Source organism: Monomorium pharaonis, unplaced genomic scaffold (genome assembly GCF_013373865.1).
Source record: "Monomorium pharaonis isolate MP-MQ-018 unplaced genomic scaffold, ASM1337386v2 scaffold_190, whole genome shotgun sequence".
Lineage (NCBI taxonomy): Eukaryota > Metazoa > Arthropoda > Insecta > Hymenoptera > Formicidae > Monomorium > Monomorium pharaonis.
Window position 1 is genome coordinate 1 of NW_023415462.1, and position 18,794 is coordinate 18,794.

General features: G+C 33.4%; 1 protein-coding gene across 1 annotated transcript; it reads left to right on the top strand.

Annotated features, from left to right (window-relative positions):
- Window positions 1–11,277: 11,277 nt before the first annotated feature.
- LOC118648122 (synaptic functional regulator FMR1-like) lies at window positions 11,278–17,097 on the top strand (the record flags this gene model as incomplete). The annotated part of the gene is given in 7 exon segments (XM_036294372.1): window positions 11,278–11,432; window positions 11,921–11,973; window positions 13,089–13,239; window positions 14,808–14,948; window positions 14,950–14,972; window positions 16,934–17,059; window positions 17,061–17,097. Coding segments are annotated over 7 exon segments (582 nt in total), but the record flags the coding sequence as incomplete, so codon positions are not given.
- Window positions 17,098–18,794: the final 1,697 nt, after the last annotated feature.

Sequence of the window (18,794 nt, forward strand, 5' to 3'; positions counted from 1 at the left end):
CATCGCCTAGTGGCGATCTTGCGAACTACTCGCGGCTTATGACTATACATGCAGTACATTAATTTACCCGATATGTTCAATCTCTGGGAGTTTGTTTTGTCAAATTTTGTAAACTTCTTGAAAACTCAGCAAAACAAACTCCCTGGGAGCTTGTTTTGTCAAATTTTGTAAGGTTCTCGGAAACTCAGCAAAACAAACTCCCTGGGAGCTTGTTTTGTCGAATTTTGTAAGCTTCTCGGAAACTCAGGAAAACGAACTCCCTGGGAGCTTGTTCTGTCAAATTTTGTAAGCTTCTCGGGAGCTCAGCAAAATGAACTCCTTAGGAGCTTGTTTTGTCGAATTTTGTAAGCTTCTCGGGAGCTCAGCAAAATGAACTCCCTGGGAGCTTGTTTTGTCGAATTTTGTAAGCTTCTCGGGAGCTCAGCAAAATGAACTCCCTGGGAGCTTAATCGGAGCTTTGTGCTGTATGGGTTCTATCGTATTTTATCGTATCTAAATTAAACGATTAAATCTTTATCTGAATATGAGTATTTTCCTATACAATTTATATGGCTATCTTACTGAATATAAAAATTATGACGTAAAGTCTATATAAATTAATCTGAAATTGTCCCTATACGTTTTTATTAAAAATATGTTATATACTATAATAGTTTTCTATCATTGTCTATATAATTGAAGATATTTTAAACAGGGAAAAATTATTTCGCAATTTTGCCGAACATAACATTTTATCATTCTTTATCGTGTCTGAATCAAACGATTAAAACTTTATTTGAATATAGAATTATCTGAATAATTTATATAGACTTTAAGTCGTAATTTTTTTAATCAATAAGATATCCAGATAAGATAATATCCCCTACAGCATGAAATATTGCTGCAACGTTGCAGAAATATTATTTTGCAAGATTGGAATATTGCAGAAAATATTGCTGCAATATTGCAGCAATATTCCTATGTCCGCTCTAAAACAATATTGTGCAATATGTCTGCAATATTTCTGCAATATTCCCCGTAAGATTTCTGTAATATTTCAGCAATATTGCTGCAATATTTCTTGTAAGATTGCTGTAATATTTCTGAAACGTTAATGCGCAATATGAAGGAAATGTTGCAGGTGGTTAAATTAATCAAATAATATGTAAGATGTGTATTATACGAAAAACGGAAAATGAATTTATTGTCATACCGTTACGGCACAATAATTTAAAAAATTATTAATTAAAAAAGTAATTAATTAAATTAACATACACCAACGGATATCGAATATCGTTCCATTCTAGATTTAAGTAAGCATTAAAATGAAGCAAGTCCAGAAAATGCCCATCCTGATCAATTTATACGCTAGAATTACACATGCATGTATGCTTCACACATGTTTAATTAATGTATTATATATAAGTCAGAGTGAACATCTTCTGGACTTGCTTCACTCAATCTAGTATGGGACGCAACGCTGTCGTGATTACAGAATTTGTTGCACATCTATGTATCTTTTAGCTCTAATCTTACATAAAAATTTAAAATAAAAATATCCTGCTCTATTTTTTCCCTTAAAACTATGTAAAATATTACTTATTGTTAGTTCTAGATTAAGAAATACGGATTATACGGAAATAAATTTTGCACGGTTGCAATATAATATTGCCACAATATTGTGCAATATCTGTTAGGAAATATTACATTTGTAATATTGCTACAATATTGCACAACATCTGCTAAGAAATATTACATTTGTAATATTGCTGCAATATTGTGCAACATTTGCTAGGGAATATTATATTTGTAATATTGCTACAATATTTCTGCAATATTGGTTATATTATGCACTATTGCAATATTTCTGCAACGTTGCAGCAATATTTCATGTTGTAGGGGATAGGAAAGTATCCATATTCAGATAAAGTTTTAATCGTTTAATTCGGATACCATAAAGAACAACAGAATGTTCTGTCCGGCAGAATTATAAAATAACAGCACACAAAAAAAAGGTTGGTCCGGCGGACTAGACTAGTCAATTCTTATGTATTTTGACCCGCTGAATACGAATCCAAAGTCAAAATTGCAAAGTTAGCTCGCATTTCCTAACCTCAAAAAAAAATTTTTTTTAATGTTGGCGCACCAGACTATATAATCAGTCAATCCTTATGTATTTTGACCCGCTGAATCCAAATCCAAGGTCAGAATAAAAGAGTTAAATATAATAGGAAAAGGGAGTGAATTTTCTACGCTATTCATTCACAGAAGCTCAGACATGTTAGTATTGAATTGAAATAAGTATTGAATTTTCCCCGGATAATGTGCTTACGCAAGCTTGCACGTTCCAAATTATACATTTAAGATCCAAGCTGCTTTTACAAGGTGTTTTTTTGAGGTTAGAAAAAATAAGCCAATTCAGCAATTCTGACCTTGAATTTCGATTCAGCGGGTCAAAATACATAAGGATAGACTACTCTGGTCCGCCGGACCAACATTAAAAAAAATTTTTTTTGTGGTTAGAAAAAATGAGCAAATTTAATAATTCTGACCTTGGATTTGGATTCAGCGGATCAAAATACATAAAGATAGACTACTTTGGTCCGCCGGACCAACATTTAAAAAAAGTTTTTTTGAGGTTAGAAAAAATGAGCAAATTTAGTAATTCTGACCTTGGATTTGGATTCAGCGGGTCAAAATACATAAGGATTGACTGATTATACAGTCTGGTCCGCCAGACCAACATTAAAAAAAAATTTTTTTGAGGTTAGAAAATGCGAGCTAACTTTGCAATTCTGACCTTGAATTCGGATCAGCGAGTTAAAATACATAAGGATTGACTAGTCTGGTCCGGCGGATCACTTTTTTTGTGTGCCTGTGATAATTGTTCCTCCTTGAAATATCTCTTAATTATTATAAAGACAACGATAGAAAACGATTATTGTTCCATAACATATATTTGATAGAAACATATAGGGACAATTTCAGATTTATTTGTATAGACTTTAAATCGTAATTTTTCTATTCAGTAAAATAATTAGGTAAGATCATATAGGAAAGTATCCATATTCAGATAAAGTTTTAATCGTTTAATTGAGATACGATAAAGAACAATAGAATTTTATAAATTTTCTATCAAATTTCTATATATTTCTATCATTTTCTATCCAACTTTTTAGTTAGTACGCGGCGCCGCCGATAGGCTGGTAGGCGATTACTCTCTCGTGAGTCAAATGCAGCCGACCCGCTATATAAAGACCACCCGCAATACGATTAAGACAAGCAATAATCAGTTTCTTTTGCTACGAGAGGACGATGTGCAAGACGACTGCCACATTACTTTTATAATTTACTCATTTTAATTGAGTAAACGATTCTGTACAAGAAAAGTAAAACGTTTACATTTTTTTAACTAGATTTACGATAGGTAATCTATACGAAAACTACGATAAAGAAAGATAAAAAGTCTATCATAAGTTTCAGATAAGCAATCTAATATTTGCGAACTAAAAACACGATAGAATACGATTAATTTATATAAAACATGACGATAGAAATTGATTAAAAACGATAGGTAATCTATACGAAAAATACGATACAGAAATATAGAAAGCCTATCGTATATTTCAGATAACCAATCTAATATTTACGAATCAAAAACACGATAGAATACGATTAATTTATATAAAACATGACGATAGAAATTGATTAAAACCAATAGGTAACTATATGAAAAATACGATACAGAAATATAGAAAGTCTATCGTATATTTCAGATAACCGATCTAATATTTACGAACCAAAAACACGATAGAACACGATTAATTTATATAAAAAATGACGATAGAAATTGATTAAAAACGATAGGTAACTATATGAAAAATACGATACAGAAATATAGAAAGCCTATCGTATATTTCAGATAACCGATCTAATATTTACGAACCAAAAACACGATTCAATTAGATAGAACTTTTTCTTATCTGATTCTATCGGATTTTTGAGCAGGGCTGTTAAAAAATGTTATTTATTATTAAATTATGTACGTTTAAATATATCATTTTATTTTAAATCTCTTCAATTTTTTAAATAGGCGCAAGATAAATTTAATTTATCATTAAAACATTAACATTCTTGATATTAAAAATTATTTTAATGGTATTAATAAAAATTTGTGTCTTAACAATATTGAGTTACAATGATAAATTAATTTCATCGGAACCAATGCTCTAACAACGAAGTTTGGCTCTTACGCTTATTTATAAAATTTAATATAAAAAATTTAATATATTCTTTTGTAGGAACCTTTACAATTCTTATAACCTCATTATTTTACGTAAAAATAAATATTTTAATTACGCGCCCACATATACATTATATAAATAAACACACACACAGACATAAAATATAATTACTATTAACGTACCTTTATATATTTAAATCTGCAAATTACAGTTTTTATATGTAATATAGTTTTATATAAAATTAACTTTTGGATTTAATCTTCTTTCTCTATTGATATACGCAATATTATGCGTGATATACATTATGTTGTGCGCATCAACTTTTGTGCTCAAATGCTTTCCATTTATCGTATTGAGGTTACTAACTTGAGTTCACTTAAGTTAACATAAGTTGACACAAGGTTCATGTAAATGGAAAGCACCCATTAATGATCCACACAACGTCTAATAGACCTCTTTGACGACCTCTAATGAAGGTCTAATGGACGTCCACAATGCGAAACTGTGGATTTCTAATGGCTCTATATTGGACGTCTAATGGACGTCCACTGGAAGTTTATACTTCCATGGCAGACGTCCATTAGACGTCTACTGGAGGTTTTATTTCTATGTGGGTTGGTATTGGTAAAGCATTTTTGCAAGACATAAAAGATGAAGGAAAACTAACTTCAGCTTCTACACATATAATTGATATATGGTATGATCGCAGAAAGAATTTTTAAGGAAGTAAGTGTTTTTCAAGAAGAAAATGTAAAAGAATTGTTACTAAAAGAAACTATAAAAAATATTCCATACCAATTATCACATAACAAAGAAGAATGTTCAGAAAAACATCAACTTATTATAATAAAAAAAATTTTGAATAAATTTTTTAATATTCGATTATGTTATGCGAATAAATGTATATTTCCTGAAGAAATTAGAATAAGATCAAAAAATACAAAAATTGTATTATTTAAAAATCAATAAAAATTTTTGTATTCAAAAAATACGTTATTATTATTTATTTACTTTTTATGAAAAATTCTTTGCACGGGGTTTTGAAGACAGATGTTACAGTCTTGACTAGAGAAAGACAGATATATCCCGCCAATTCATGCCGTCCTTCTTTCACAGTTGGATCCACTTTCAATTCGCGTTGCGCAGTTCATACTCTAAAGGCCGGTATTCATAGTCGGATCTTATATTTAAGATCATCTTAAGTGGCTTAAGATGCCATCAACCAATCACAGAGGCCGTATTAGCATCTTAAGACATTGCTTGAGACGATCTTGAAATAAGATTTGACTATGACTGGTATTCGTAGTTGAATCTTATTTAAAGATCGTCTCAAGCAATATATGTCTTAAGATGCTAATACGACTCTGTGATTGGCTGATGGCATCTTAAGACAGTACTTAAGATGATCTTAAATATAAGATCCGACTATGAATACCGGCCTATGAATACCGGCCTTAGTCGATGGACCGCATGACACTCGCGTAATGCACACTAAATGGCAAGAGATATTTTGACGGTGCCAGTTTAGGGTAAAGACCTATAATCAAAGATGCGCCAATGGCCCCCCACCATGACTGCTATCCACCATCTTGTACCCATACGGAGGGTGCGTTCGAGGAGACGCTATTAGCGCTACCAGCATCAGTCCATCTTCATTACTCATTAAAAGTAGAACAAGGATAAACTGATGCTGATAGCGCTAATAGCGTTTCCCCGAACGCACCCGGAGACTGGATAGGACCTGGGGCCGGGGGCTGGGGTCTGGAGCTGGGGTCTGGAGTAGTAGAGATAGTAAACAATGCGAGCCTGCTTCAAGTTGTACGCAGTCATATAACAGGGGCTCGATTCTTGAATTCATTTGCAAGAGAAACGTATTCGCAAATTCTGTTCTTACAGAAAAGTTGAAAATTTATTGGCTATCGTATGACTTTTAACCAATAAACTTGCAACTTTTCTGTTAGAGCGGGTATTTGCGCATACGTTTGGTTTGTTCGCGTCGCCATGCTCCGACATGCTCCTACTCACTCTAATGCATTCTAATAGGTTAGCGTCATCGGAATCAACGTATTGGAGTGTGTTGGGGTGAATAGGAGCATGTTGGGGCATGTGACGCGAACAGGGGCTCGATTCTTGAATTCATTCGCAAGAGAAACGTATTCGCAAATTCTGTTCTTACAAAAAAAGTTAGAAATTTATTGGATATCGTATGGCTTTTAACCAATAAACTTACAACTTTCTGTTAGAGCGAGTATTTGCGTATACGTTTCTCTTGCGAATGACTTCAAGAATCGGGCCCCAGACCTGTTTTCTTGCGAATGAATTCAAGAATCGAGCCCCAGATGCAAATTTAATTTTTCTTGTTCTTCCTGAGTGTATCGTCAAAATATAGTGACCCTCGAGAGTGCAGAGATTAAATTACTTTATAATTTCTGACACATATTCCTTTAACCTATACTGCTCAACACAGAGCACTCTCCCCTCTTCCTCGCCCAGCGTGGGTACGCAATGGCGGATAAACCATTTGACTCAAGTGACCAATCAAAATTGTGTTCGCCATTGGCGAATCTTTGATTATAGGTCTTTAGAGAATATTATTCATGTCTCTGTCGATTCTCTCCGCGCGGACTCCGGCATATAGCAATGGCTTAGTTTACATCGTGCATTTGATACGCGTATCAGGTACCATATTCGTATCAAATTTGTACTAAATATTTAGTACGCACGATGTAAACGCTGCCGGATCAATTTGGTACGAGCGTATCAAGTAGGAGTATCGTACTAAACTGATACGCGTACCAAGTGATACAAATGTCGATGTAAACGCATAAAACGCATTTTAGAGAGAATTTAGCAATTGAGCATAACCTCAGTGCTAAAATCTAAAAACCGGTGTGAAAATGTCTTAGTAGGAGACATCAACATGAATTAAATTTGTATTATATTTTTCACAGTACATGCTTAGTACATTCGATGTAAACGCGCCCGTACTAAGGCTTTGGTGCGCACCAAACTTAATACGCGTACTAAGGTTTTGACGATGTAAACTAAGCCAATAGCCCCTCCAATGACCTAGTTTACACCGAGCACTTGGTACGCGTATCAAATAGTAAATAACTAGTGAATGTGTTTAATCATTGGCTGATCAGCTTAAATTCACTATTTGATACGCGTACCAAGTGCTCGGTGTAAACTAGAACATTAATCTAGTTTGCACCGAGCACTTAGTACGCTGTAACGTCCGGGTCTAGGGATATTTCTTCTCAATGTGTGCGTCGCGACGCCTCGGTCGCCTGACCGACGCGGGAGCTCTCCTTTCAAATTTCGGGCAGCCCGCTTACACGAACTCTACCCGGGTATGGCGAGAGCTTGTTGCCGATGGAAAACCTTGTAGGATTTGGTTAGTATGACCTTGATGTAGTTAAGATTAATGAATCTGGATATATATATATATGTATATATTTATTAATAAAACAACGTATAGGATTATTACATGTATTATTTAATTCTCTGGCGGAAATATAATAATCTGCGCTACTGCATCGCTATGGTATTCCGCAGTTGGATCTAAAGGTTCCAACTCCGGAGAATCGTGATCGGAATCGCTAAGCGTGATTATTTCGGGCGCGTTAGACGTTAACTGGTTATAGTTTTCCAAAGGGACGGTGTCTTCTTGGAACAGATCAAAGGAAGAGATCGCTCTTCCTGGCGGAGCGTCTGTGACTGGAGGAGGAAGGGGGGTGTGTTCCAGCGGGTAGCCCACGAAATTCTCAATCTCCTCGAAAGCCCGCTCTAGGGCTTTTTGTTGAGCCTTGAGGATTTTTGCTCTTTTCCTTTTCCCAGCGCGGTGGCGATTTTTCTTGATGGTCTACAAATAAACGCTTGGTTAAGCGAGTGAACGCTTAGTTAAGCATCTTTCTGCGTCAAGGGAAATTAGGGCCGTCGAGTATATTCGTGCTTGTGAATGATTAACTAACTTATATCGCTGGCAAGCGATAGAACGCTCGCTAGCGGAATCTACGGTTTTGTTCTTATATCGCTGGCAAGCGATAGAACGCTCGCTAGCGGAATCTACGGTTTTGTTCTTATATCGCTGGCAAGCGATAGAACGCTCGCTAGCGGAATCTACAGTTTTGTTCACTTATGTCGCTGGCAAGCGATAGAACGCTCGCTAGCGGAATCTACAGTTTCGTTGAGCACGAATATACCGGCTTTTCTAATTTCACCGACGATGTTTTAATCACTGAGTCTACTCACTTTAGGTGTTGTAGAATTCATCGCGGCACAAGGGAGGGGAGAGGGTTGTACCTATAGGAGTTGTTTATAATTATTTGGAAAATGAAGTCGACAATTAATCCTTATCGAAAGGATTCTTTATAATATTGCACAGTTCAATTTCGGAAAATATTCTAGGGAGCGATAGTAAACAATAATTAATTAGTACTCACGAGTTATAATATGGTTTGAAGCAATAGTTTGGTCCACTAATAATTAAATGGTTGATGTGGGTTGACAGTTGAAGATGGTCGCAGAGATATGTTGGTGATAGCAGTCTGTCGGAGCACGCACTGGTTAACTTAATTAACAATGAGTTGATCGCGAAGTACGAGAGAGGTTGCAGATAACTTGAAGATTGAAGAGTGACGCGTGACCGAGAACTAATGACTGACTTAATCGCTGAATTGGTACTGCACGAGTGTCGAATAATAATGAGAGAATGAATGAATTAATGAATGATCCGGCGTCTGTGCGCGGGTTTAAATAGGGCGCGGACAAAGGGATCGAGCAAAATCGGCGCTGCGCTCAGCGGCCGCTAGCGCTCCGGAGTAGGGAACACGCGCGAAGCGCAAGAGTCGGTAAGAGTGGGAGTGATTCGGCGGCTTGGCGGGAACCGAGTTTCGGGGGTCGCTGATAAGGCGCGTGAGACCGTTTGCACGTGTGCGGATGTTTATCGGAGATATCTCGTCTAGGATTTCGTCGATCATTTGATCCGGGATATTTTTCGGCTAGGATCGCTTTCACTGTCAAATATCTCGCCGGTTTATCAATCTTAATTATTTCTTGGGCGCGACATCTCGTCGCCAACGTGAAATGGATATATCTTACGAACTGTTTATGTTAAATGCCTAGCTATGGTTCACCTGATCTTCCGACACGCAGTCCGGATATTACGCGGATTAATTTCGTATTGTATTTCTTTAGGCGCGACATCCTGTCGCCGTCGTGTTGATAATAGCAGATTTTGTTTTAGAACCGTTCCGTTTGAATCTTTGAGGATTCAGTTGACGAGATATCATTTCTTTAATCATCCGACAGTGCACGTGCAAGGGCCTTTACAAATATCCGGTTCTTATTTATCTTACAGTTAATTAATCCTCGACGAACCCATAAGCAATACGAGAATAAGAATTTAGAAGTTTAAACGATCCGATTGCCTATGCGTTCGTACCGATAAGAGAGTTAAAATAATGCTAGATAACTTAAAGTATACATATATGTAATATATGATTTTTATATATATATGTACGTAATTTTAAAGTACGATTAAGTGCTTAATATTTGACTTATTATTATATAATGACGACTTAAACGAAAGTAAGAATGAGCCATAGAAACGTATTACTGAGTAAGGTAACTCAGCGCGCATGCATCTGGACAAGTTTCGCGAGAAAACTTTTGGACAAAATTTTCCGGACGCTGGGACGTTACAACGCGTATCAAATAGTAAATAACTAGTGAATGTGTTTAATCATTGGTTGATTAGCTTAAATTCACTACTTGATACGCGTACCAAATGCTCGGTGTAAACTAGAGCATTAATACAAGCTCTATGGCCGGTATTCATAGGCCTAGTTTACATCGTGCATTTGATACGCGTATCAAATAGTAAATAACTAGTGAATGTGTTTAATCATTGGCTGATCAGCTTAAATTCACTACTTGATACGCGTATTAAATGCACGATGTAAACTAGGCCATTGTCAAATCTTATTTCAAGATCGTCTCAAGCAATGTCTTAAGATGCTAATACGGCTCTGTGATTGGTTGATGGCATCTTAAGACGGTACTTAAGATGATCTTAAATATAAGATCCGACTATGAATACCGGCCTATGGCGCTCACTAAGGAAGCGTTCCCACCGTGCGCGTCACGCGTTGCGTCGTCCATCGCATCCAATTAAAACATCTATTATATTTTATTATAATAAAATGGGACGTTTTGATTGGACGCGAAGGACGACGTGACGCGTGATGCGCTCGGTGGGAACGTTCTATAGTGGCGTTTTCGACCGGTGCTGGGTTAACCCGTTTCAGTTTTTTTTCCTCTAGAACTGGCCAATCACAGTTATTTTCTTCTTCAGAAGAATGGCTGTGATTGGTCTTATGACGTCATTAATCGCTTCCGGAGCGGTTAATCCAGGCCGGTCGAAAACGCTATAAGCTCAGGGGCTCGATTCTTGAAGTCATTCGCAAGAGAAACGTATACGCAAATACTCGCTCTAACAGAAAGTTGTAAGTTTATTGGTTAATAGCCATACGATAGCCAATAAATTTCCAACTTTTCTGTAAGATCAGAATTTGCGAATACGTTTCTCTTGCGAATGAATTCAAGAATAGAGCCCCGGATCTACAATAGTATAATAAGCCGTATATAAGGAATTAACCAATTATATTCGATTATTCTTCTCATTTTCGATTATAATTGGTCAATTTCTTATGGCATAAGACTTACTATTGTAGATTTGGCCTAATCCGCTCCGTCTGCTGAACGCGCCCTAGGGGTGCGTTCTGGAAGACGCTATTAGCGCTATCAGCTATCAGCATCAGTCTATCTTCATTACTCATTAAAAGTAGAACAAGGATAGACTGATGCTCATAGCGCTAATAGCGTCTTCCCGAACGCACCCTATGAGTACGGCCGAAGTCGTGGTGGAAAATAGGAAAATATTTTTTAGGGTTTTCTGTTACGAGAAATTACTAGTTGTCACCACTGGTGATATTGCCTCGGTGCGCTATCCAATACTGCCTCGGTGTCATGGAAAAGAATTGTGCGATTGGCGTATGGGAAACTCGCAACCCCGAACTCGTGTGCAGGCGCCCGCTTGTGTCCGCTCTTCGGTATGCACACCGTAGAGGAGTCGAACCGTCACACAAAAGCAAGATGGAGGATCTCACAGTCGAAGTATGCGGCGAAAACGGAGCGTATTATAAGGTTCGTTCTGTGGAAAGTATAGAAAAAAGCAGGCGAAAGTCTCGGGCGTTGGATAGACCGAGCCACGGGGCGTGATGCGGTCGTGTTCTCACGGTACGGAAGTCTGTACTTCGTGATTGCACGACCCTCAAATGTTCGCGAGGTAACGCGGCTTCCTTCGACGCCATGTCTCGTTTGACAGGGCGTGATTTTTCTTTGGCTCGCATTCTCGCACATTTACGCGAGCGGGGTACTAATTCAATCGTCAGCTTAAATTTAGTTAGCAATATCCTAGACTCATTACACTGCGAATACTTAAATGCTCGTGATTCCATGGCCTCTATCTCGCCCCGCAACCTCGCCTCGTCTCATTTCATTTCATCTTCCTCTTTCATTTTGACGAATTGTGATTTTATGTTCAACTGATTTGTACTACTCTTTATACTCCTGATTTTTTTTATTTTTACAAACATTACTGCTTTTTTCACATTATATACATTTTTTTTCAGGCTTTTGTCACCGATGTCTTTGACGATCAAGTTTTGGTAACTTTCGAAAATGAGTAAGTTTTCCTCTCGACCTTACCATTTGATAAGAACAAGTACATTATTTAGGACTTGATATCTTTTTTTTATTAATAATGTATTTATATAATAAAAGCTGCATTAGACACCTTTATTTTGTATCTTACTGATAATATAGTTTTTTATTTACATCTTCTTTTTCACTGAAAAATTTATATGATTTGTCTACAATCTAAATTATTTTATTCTGTATTTTTTTACATAGTGCATATCAGTCTGTTTTGTAATTTTGTGATATATATACGATATCTTTGACTTACAATTATATGACTTGATAACTATATGAATTTAATAATTTTTCTTTTTTCTCTATATTATATATTAATTTAAGATAATTTTTATTGGAAAAAACTAAAATTTTTAAAGAATTTCTCTACTTTTGAAAAGTTTTGTAAGTTTTTATGGTATTTTATTGATATACTTGTGGATATTTTTAAAATTTTATTTTTAAATTTAAATTGTTTCTTTCCAATAAATATTAGTTTTATTTTTCTTGATAATATAAAATTGATCAACAATAAATGTTGAATATAGATCTATATACATTTTCATGTAATTTGCGAATATTTATAAAAAAAAATTCGTGACACTACATTGTTTTTTTCTATATTGATGTGTATTTAATCTCCTTTTACGTTTGTATTTTTGATGAGCTCTGTGTATTGTGAACAAATGATTACATTCTATATTTAATTTGTATTTTTCTTTTTAGTATTTTCCCAAATTTAATACTTAAAATTTAAGTGACTTTTCTTTGTGATTGGTTGATTCAGGAACATATTAAAAAATGTATAATAAAATAAATTTATTTCTAGAATTTAAAAAATTTTCAAATTCTATCTATTTAAAAAAAAAAACATGTATATTTCCTTCAGCCTTATAATGATTGCTATTATTCTTAGAGACATTGTCTTATTACTTAAAATAGTAATAATAGTAGTAAACTTTTAGATAAATAATTTTTCTTGATAGTTTTTTTATAACATACTTGTAAAATTAATGTGTGTGTGCATGTACGTGCATGCGTGCATGTGTGTGTGTGTGTGTGTGTGTGTAATTGTGTAACATGATCTAATGGAATGCGCAATTGCAGCTGGCAACCTGAATCGAAATTCCCATTTGCTCAAGTTCGTCTACCTCCAAAAGATGGTTCCAAAGCAGAATTTCAAGAAAACCAGGAGATAGAAGTATTCTCTAGATCTAATGATCAAGAAGCATGGGGTTGGTGGAAAGCGCTTATCAAGGTAAACAATTATTTTAACACATGGTGACAAGAAAAATTGATATAATGTTAGATATAGATTATACTAATATTCAGAGTTAAAAATACTTAACGAAAGTAACATGTTATTACTTTTAAAAAGCAGAGTATTTTATCAGGAAAAATTGAGAAAATAAAGATTTTTTAATGGATTTTTTTTAATTCTTGGAAATGATTAGTTTTTGTGGGATTTTGATATGATCAACATAATGCTATAAATGCTTTAAATCTTTAACCAATCAAAATAAAAATTTTTACAAATTAACCAATCAAAGAATGCTTTGAAGCGTTTGCAGTGTCAAGTTGACCATAGTAGCCATTAGTATGCAAAGAAAATGTTCAAAATTTTGCTTTTAAATTTAAATTTTATCTTTTTGACGAAATTATTTCTTTTTTACATTTTTCTTGATAATACAAAATGTTGGTAATTGATTAATAATAAACATTGTGTACAAACATTATACATTACGACTTAATATTAACCTCTTGGTGCACAATGCCATATAATATACATTTTTCAGTTTACTTACATATTTATTCAAACTCTGTACATACACATTTATAATTTGTAACATAATGATCTATGCTTGTTATCGCATTATAAATTAGGATTGTGTTTTATTATCTTTTAAAGTCTTTATTTCCAGTGAATTTGCAAACAGATTGTATGTCAATTAATTTTTTTTCAATACTTTTTTAAACATATTAATTTTAATATTTATTATTTAATTGTGTTAAATAATATAATTTTAAAAAAGCTTATTTTTTGCTTTACAAAAAATAACATTTATTCTTTTCTAAATAACAATAACGGTATTGCGTTATTTTCTTAGAGTGTATTCAAATTTTGTAAAAAAAAATTCTAAAAGAATTTCTAAGAATTTTATTTATAATTTTAGATAAGATTAGAAAATTTGTTAATGCAATGCTTGTAATATCCTTATTTTATGATACACACTTTAATGTTTTATAATTATAAAAATAAATTATAAATACTATATATATGTATATATGTAAATACTATATATATGTGTACATATATACATAATATGTATATGTATATATGTATATGTATATATACATATACAATATATAATTAAAACTTTAGTAGTTTCTTTATGATTGTTGATTCATTAAAAAAGTGCGCAAATCTATCATATAAGTCTAAAGATAATAGAGAATTACATTAACAATTAAGGTAACACAGTTAAAAAAGTAACTTTGTTATCATTACATTATAAATTTCGCTAAACTAACACATTTTTTCAGTTGTTTTTATTTAATTTTTTTAAATAAAATGTTGCGCCGACTTTGCAGATCCTGTTGTAAAAATGCAACAAATACTGTTGCCATTTCAGACAAACAATTATTATAGAGAAGTATTGATAATGACAACGGTATTACAAATAATGCGTTACTATTCAAATTTGCTAATATAGTTGCATATATACTTGCATACTTGCGCAAAGGCAATCCAATGTACACAAGTAGTAGATTTTTTATCTTCTTGTACTCTTTTTTTTATTAAATTTTTATTATATGATTCTTCAGATGAGTAAAGGAGGTTTTCAAGTAGTCGAATACTTGGGATGGGACTATACATATACTGAAATTGTAGCTAGCGAGCGACTGAGAGCTAAAAATCCAAATCCTCCCATTGACAAAAATACATTTCACAAGATCGAAATTGAAAGTACCTGAAGAATTGAGAGAATTGTAAGTAAAAGTCAAAAATAATAAGTTGTATATATAAGTGTTATACTTGTAGGAATGCAATTATAAACACACTGAGAGGAAAGTGTTATTTACGATTTTAATTGTATGATAAAATAATTATGAGCTTTATTTTTATGTATGTTATTAATAATAACCTAAAAGATATATAATTCTGCTATAGAGGAAAGGCACCGAATTTGGAAGTTTCTTAAATTGGAACTCCTTATTTCTCAAAAACTAAACATTGCACGAATTCTGATAAAAATATCTGCTTGGTTAATTAAAGAAATAAAAGCTCATATTTCATATACTCATGCTTTTTTCTACGTAAAATCTGCTAAAAACGAATTCATAAAAAATAAGAGTTTTATTTACACAATTTTCTCTTGCAAATTACACAGTTTAAACAATAATGATCCAAAAATGTTTTCTTGCATGAGTGAATTCCGCAATAGCTGAATCGCACAAGTTGCACATATTATTTTTACAAGTTACAAGTGCGTATCTTAAGATACTTTTTTACATTGACGCTCATTTTTAGTGTCAAAAGACGCCACGTGGCCAAAAATAAAGATGCCGATTCGTCATCTTTAGATGTTTTGAGGTTCTCTTCAAGTGATAAAGATAATCATTGGAGAAACTAAAATTTTATGAGTAGTGCTCACGAATTTATAATTCAAGTAGTATTTCGTTAATTGTATTATGATTATGATGTCATAATAATAAGTTTTATAATGTTAAATGATAAAATGAGACTATTTACAGTATTATTATAAGACGTCTTTCTCAAACAAGTAGCTAAGACAATTTTGAGGCAAATTTATTTTCTGACAGAATTTTATTGACAAATCAAACTTTTGAATCTAATTTTTTGATTTGAATAATTTAAATGGGGTCGATAAATTAAATCACTTTTTCACTGTTTACTGTTGATATACAATGCTAGCAAAATTGTTAGTGACCACAATAAATAGGTGAGCACCGTCTGATGAAAATAAAAGGAAACATTTTTTGGAAAGCAATAATGTATTTTAATGTGAAAATTTCACATTTTGGACTTTGCGTCGCGGTATTTTCGCTCATAAACACGTAAAAAAAAATTTAAACTTGATTTCTCCATTAAGCTTATTTGGAACCTTATCAGTTTAACCTTATTGAAGTAATTTTGGGTGCTCGTTTGGGTCGTTAATTTGCGTATAGATGGAACTGTGAACTTGACGCGAGACCACTACTCTTTTTCTTGGTTATATACGTTTAAATTATATAATTAAAACAGTATGAAGAAAATTAATTAATTTTTTCCATATTGCTGGTATACTTTTATATTATGTATTATATGAGGTTTCTAAAATTTTGAGCTTTTTATACTTTAATAGAACAGACTAAAAAAAATTTTTTATTTTACAATTTTTACAATGGTTAACGAGTTATTAATTTATAAAAATAGCCGAATTGCCCAGCTTACTGCCAAATGCAAGCGCGCGGCGAATAGTGACTATCCAGCGAAATACATGGCACGCAGGAGTGTTTACAAGTGGTTTATGCACACGTTATAAATTAATAACATGTTAACTATAACGAAAATTTGCAAAATTGCAAAATGAAGTTTTTCATTCGTTTCATCCGTTCTATGCGAATGAAAAATTCCAAAATTTTAAGGACACTATATAAATCTTTCAAGTAGTAAACCTCTAAGTATAAGTAATTATACCTATGCAGTTGTATGGAGCATATTATGATTATAGTGATTATAATACATTGTTAAAGTAATTATATATTGTATGTTAAAATAATTATACATTTGACATAAAAAATGACTTTAAATATAGGTAAATTATAATAATTGTAATTATTTTGTTCTCTCAGTTTATTGATCAGTGTATCTAACTTAACGTTTGTTTTTAATATTATATAAATGTAAAGAAATAATAAATAAGTTATATTGCTATGTTATATTGCAGTGCAAAGATGGACAATGCACATAAGGAATTTCAAAAAGCGATAGGGGCGGCAGTGTGCCGATATGTGCCTGAACGAGGATACTGCTGGCCATCTCCCGTTCATGAAAATATCCATCGTACAGTAGCATGCTCAAGAAATGCACTTTAGAAACTTATCGCAAAAGGTAAATATTTATATATCAATGTTAAAGAATACTAGAAGTTATTTACGAAAGAAAAATGATTTTAACAATTTGTTGAGAATTTTTATAAGTATGTGTACGTTTTTATACTCTATTCAACGAAAGAATTAGCTTGGAGCGGACGAATTTTCATTTGGTTGTGCAGGAATAATTTCCACCACTTTATCTTGTTAATTGTTCGCCGTACAAGCAAAAGATAACACGGAATTATTAGAATATTTGACAGTTATTAAAATATTTGTCGAACAGCTCCGTTTTGCGGTTACGAACGCACTTTTATTCTAGTATTTACTAAATTTTATGGCAAAGGTCTGAAATATTGTTGGACGTTCAAAATACTATTATCTTCTTTGAAAAAAAAATCAGGCCAGGTTGATAATAACAAATAAATATTGGCTGCTTTCAGTATGTCTCAATTAAATGAAATGAGATACTGTGTGTACGACACCTAATTTTACAATGAGATAGTAGCCATGGATTCGACGCAGGGTGATTCAGAATAACTACTTGTCTTTTAACAGATCTCTCTCTATCCCCCTTCTTTTACCCTCACTCATCCTTACTCACTTTAATTCTAGCTTTAATCATTCTAGTTTTAAATTGAAAATAATATCTGATATTTGTTATCTTCTAATGATTTAAATAATTCTAGTAAAAGAAATGTCAGATAAATTTTGTAGAGAATGAAGAACAAAGTAATTACACAAAGTCTACACTTTTACATATTAGTTTTAAAAACAGTTGGAGTACTTTGTTACTAGAAACGCGACTGCACTTTTCGATATTTAGGCAAGTTAATAACACATGAAAGTAAATCAATCAGTCAAAAGTTATGAATTATTATTATCATGTGGCAGAGATGCAGCATAACTTTATTTTCTAAAACATTGAGAGGATATATCGCCAATGAGGAGTCAGCATAGTCATAATTGTGCAAATCTTTATTGTAAATAAAAATCTAACGTTGCAACATGAACGCAATTAAATAAAAGATACAAATATACAACATGAACGCAATAAAAATGTACATCAAGTTCGCATATGTTTCGACTCATATTTCAAGTTCTCTTCAGTGTTATCCAATCGCGATTATAATGAAGTCAAGAAATTATGTTATATGTTTGGACCAAAATACAAACTGTATGAAAACTATGAGGCATTTAGGATCAAATTCAATCCCGATACAACAGTCAACTATAACTACTCTTGCAACATAAAGTAAGCGTAGCGAGAGAACCAATCAACATTGCGGAAAAGAGGCAACAATCATTTCGAGATTGCAATTATCGATATTACATGCACTTTTAAAAAAGGGACTAGTACGCAGCGCGCCGCTTCACGCGCATCTGTATTACTAAACTGTACTTACTAAACTGTCAAATTACAACTCTCGCAACACGAAGCGTGAGTCAGCGAGAGAACCAATCGGATCGCGGAAAAGCGGCAACAATACGACGCGATACACCCGCACTTCACGGTACTTGACAAGCATTTCCCAAAATTACTTATTTTCTATGAGGTATCTTACTCGTGAATTTATTTGAACGTATCTTCAACCGTGATTTTTACCTGTACTTATGCAAGTGTTTATTGTTTGTAGTTTTACGTCAATTGGTCTTACGACTGCTGTTTCTCGTGAATGTTTTCAAAATTTTTCGAAGAGTATTGCCAACAAGTAT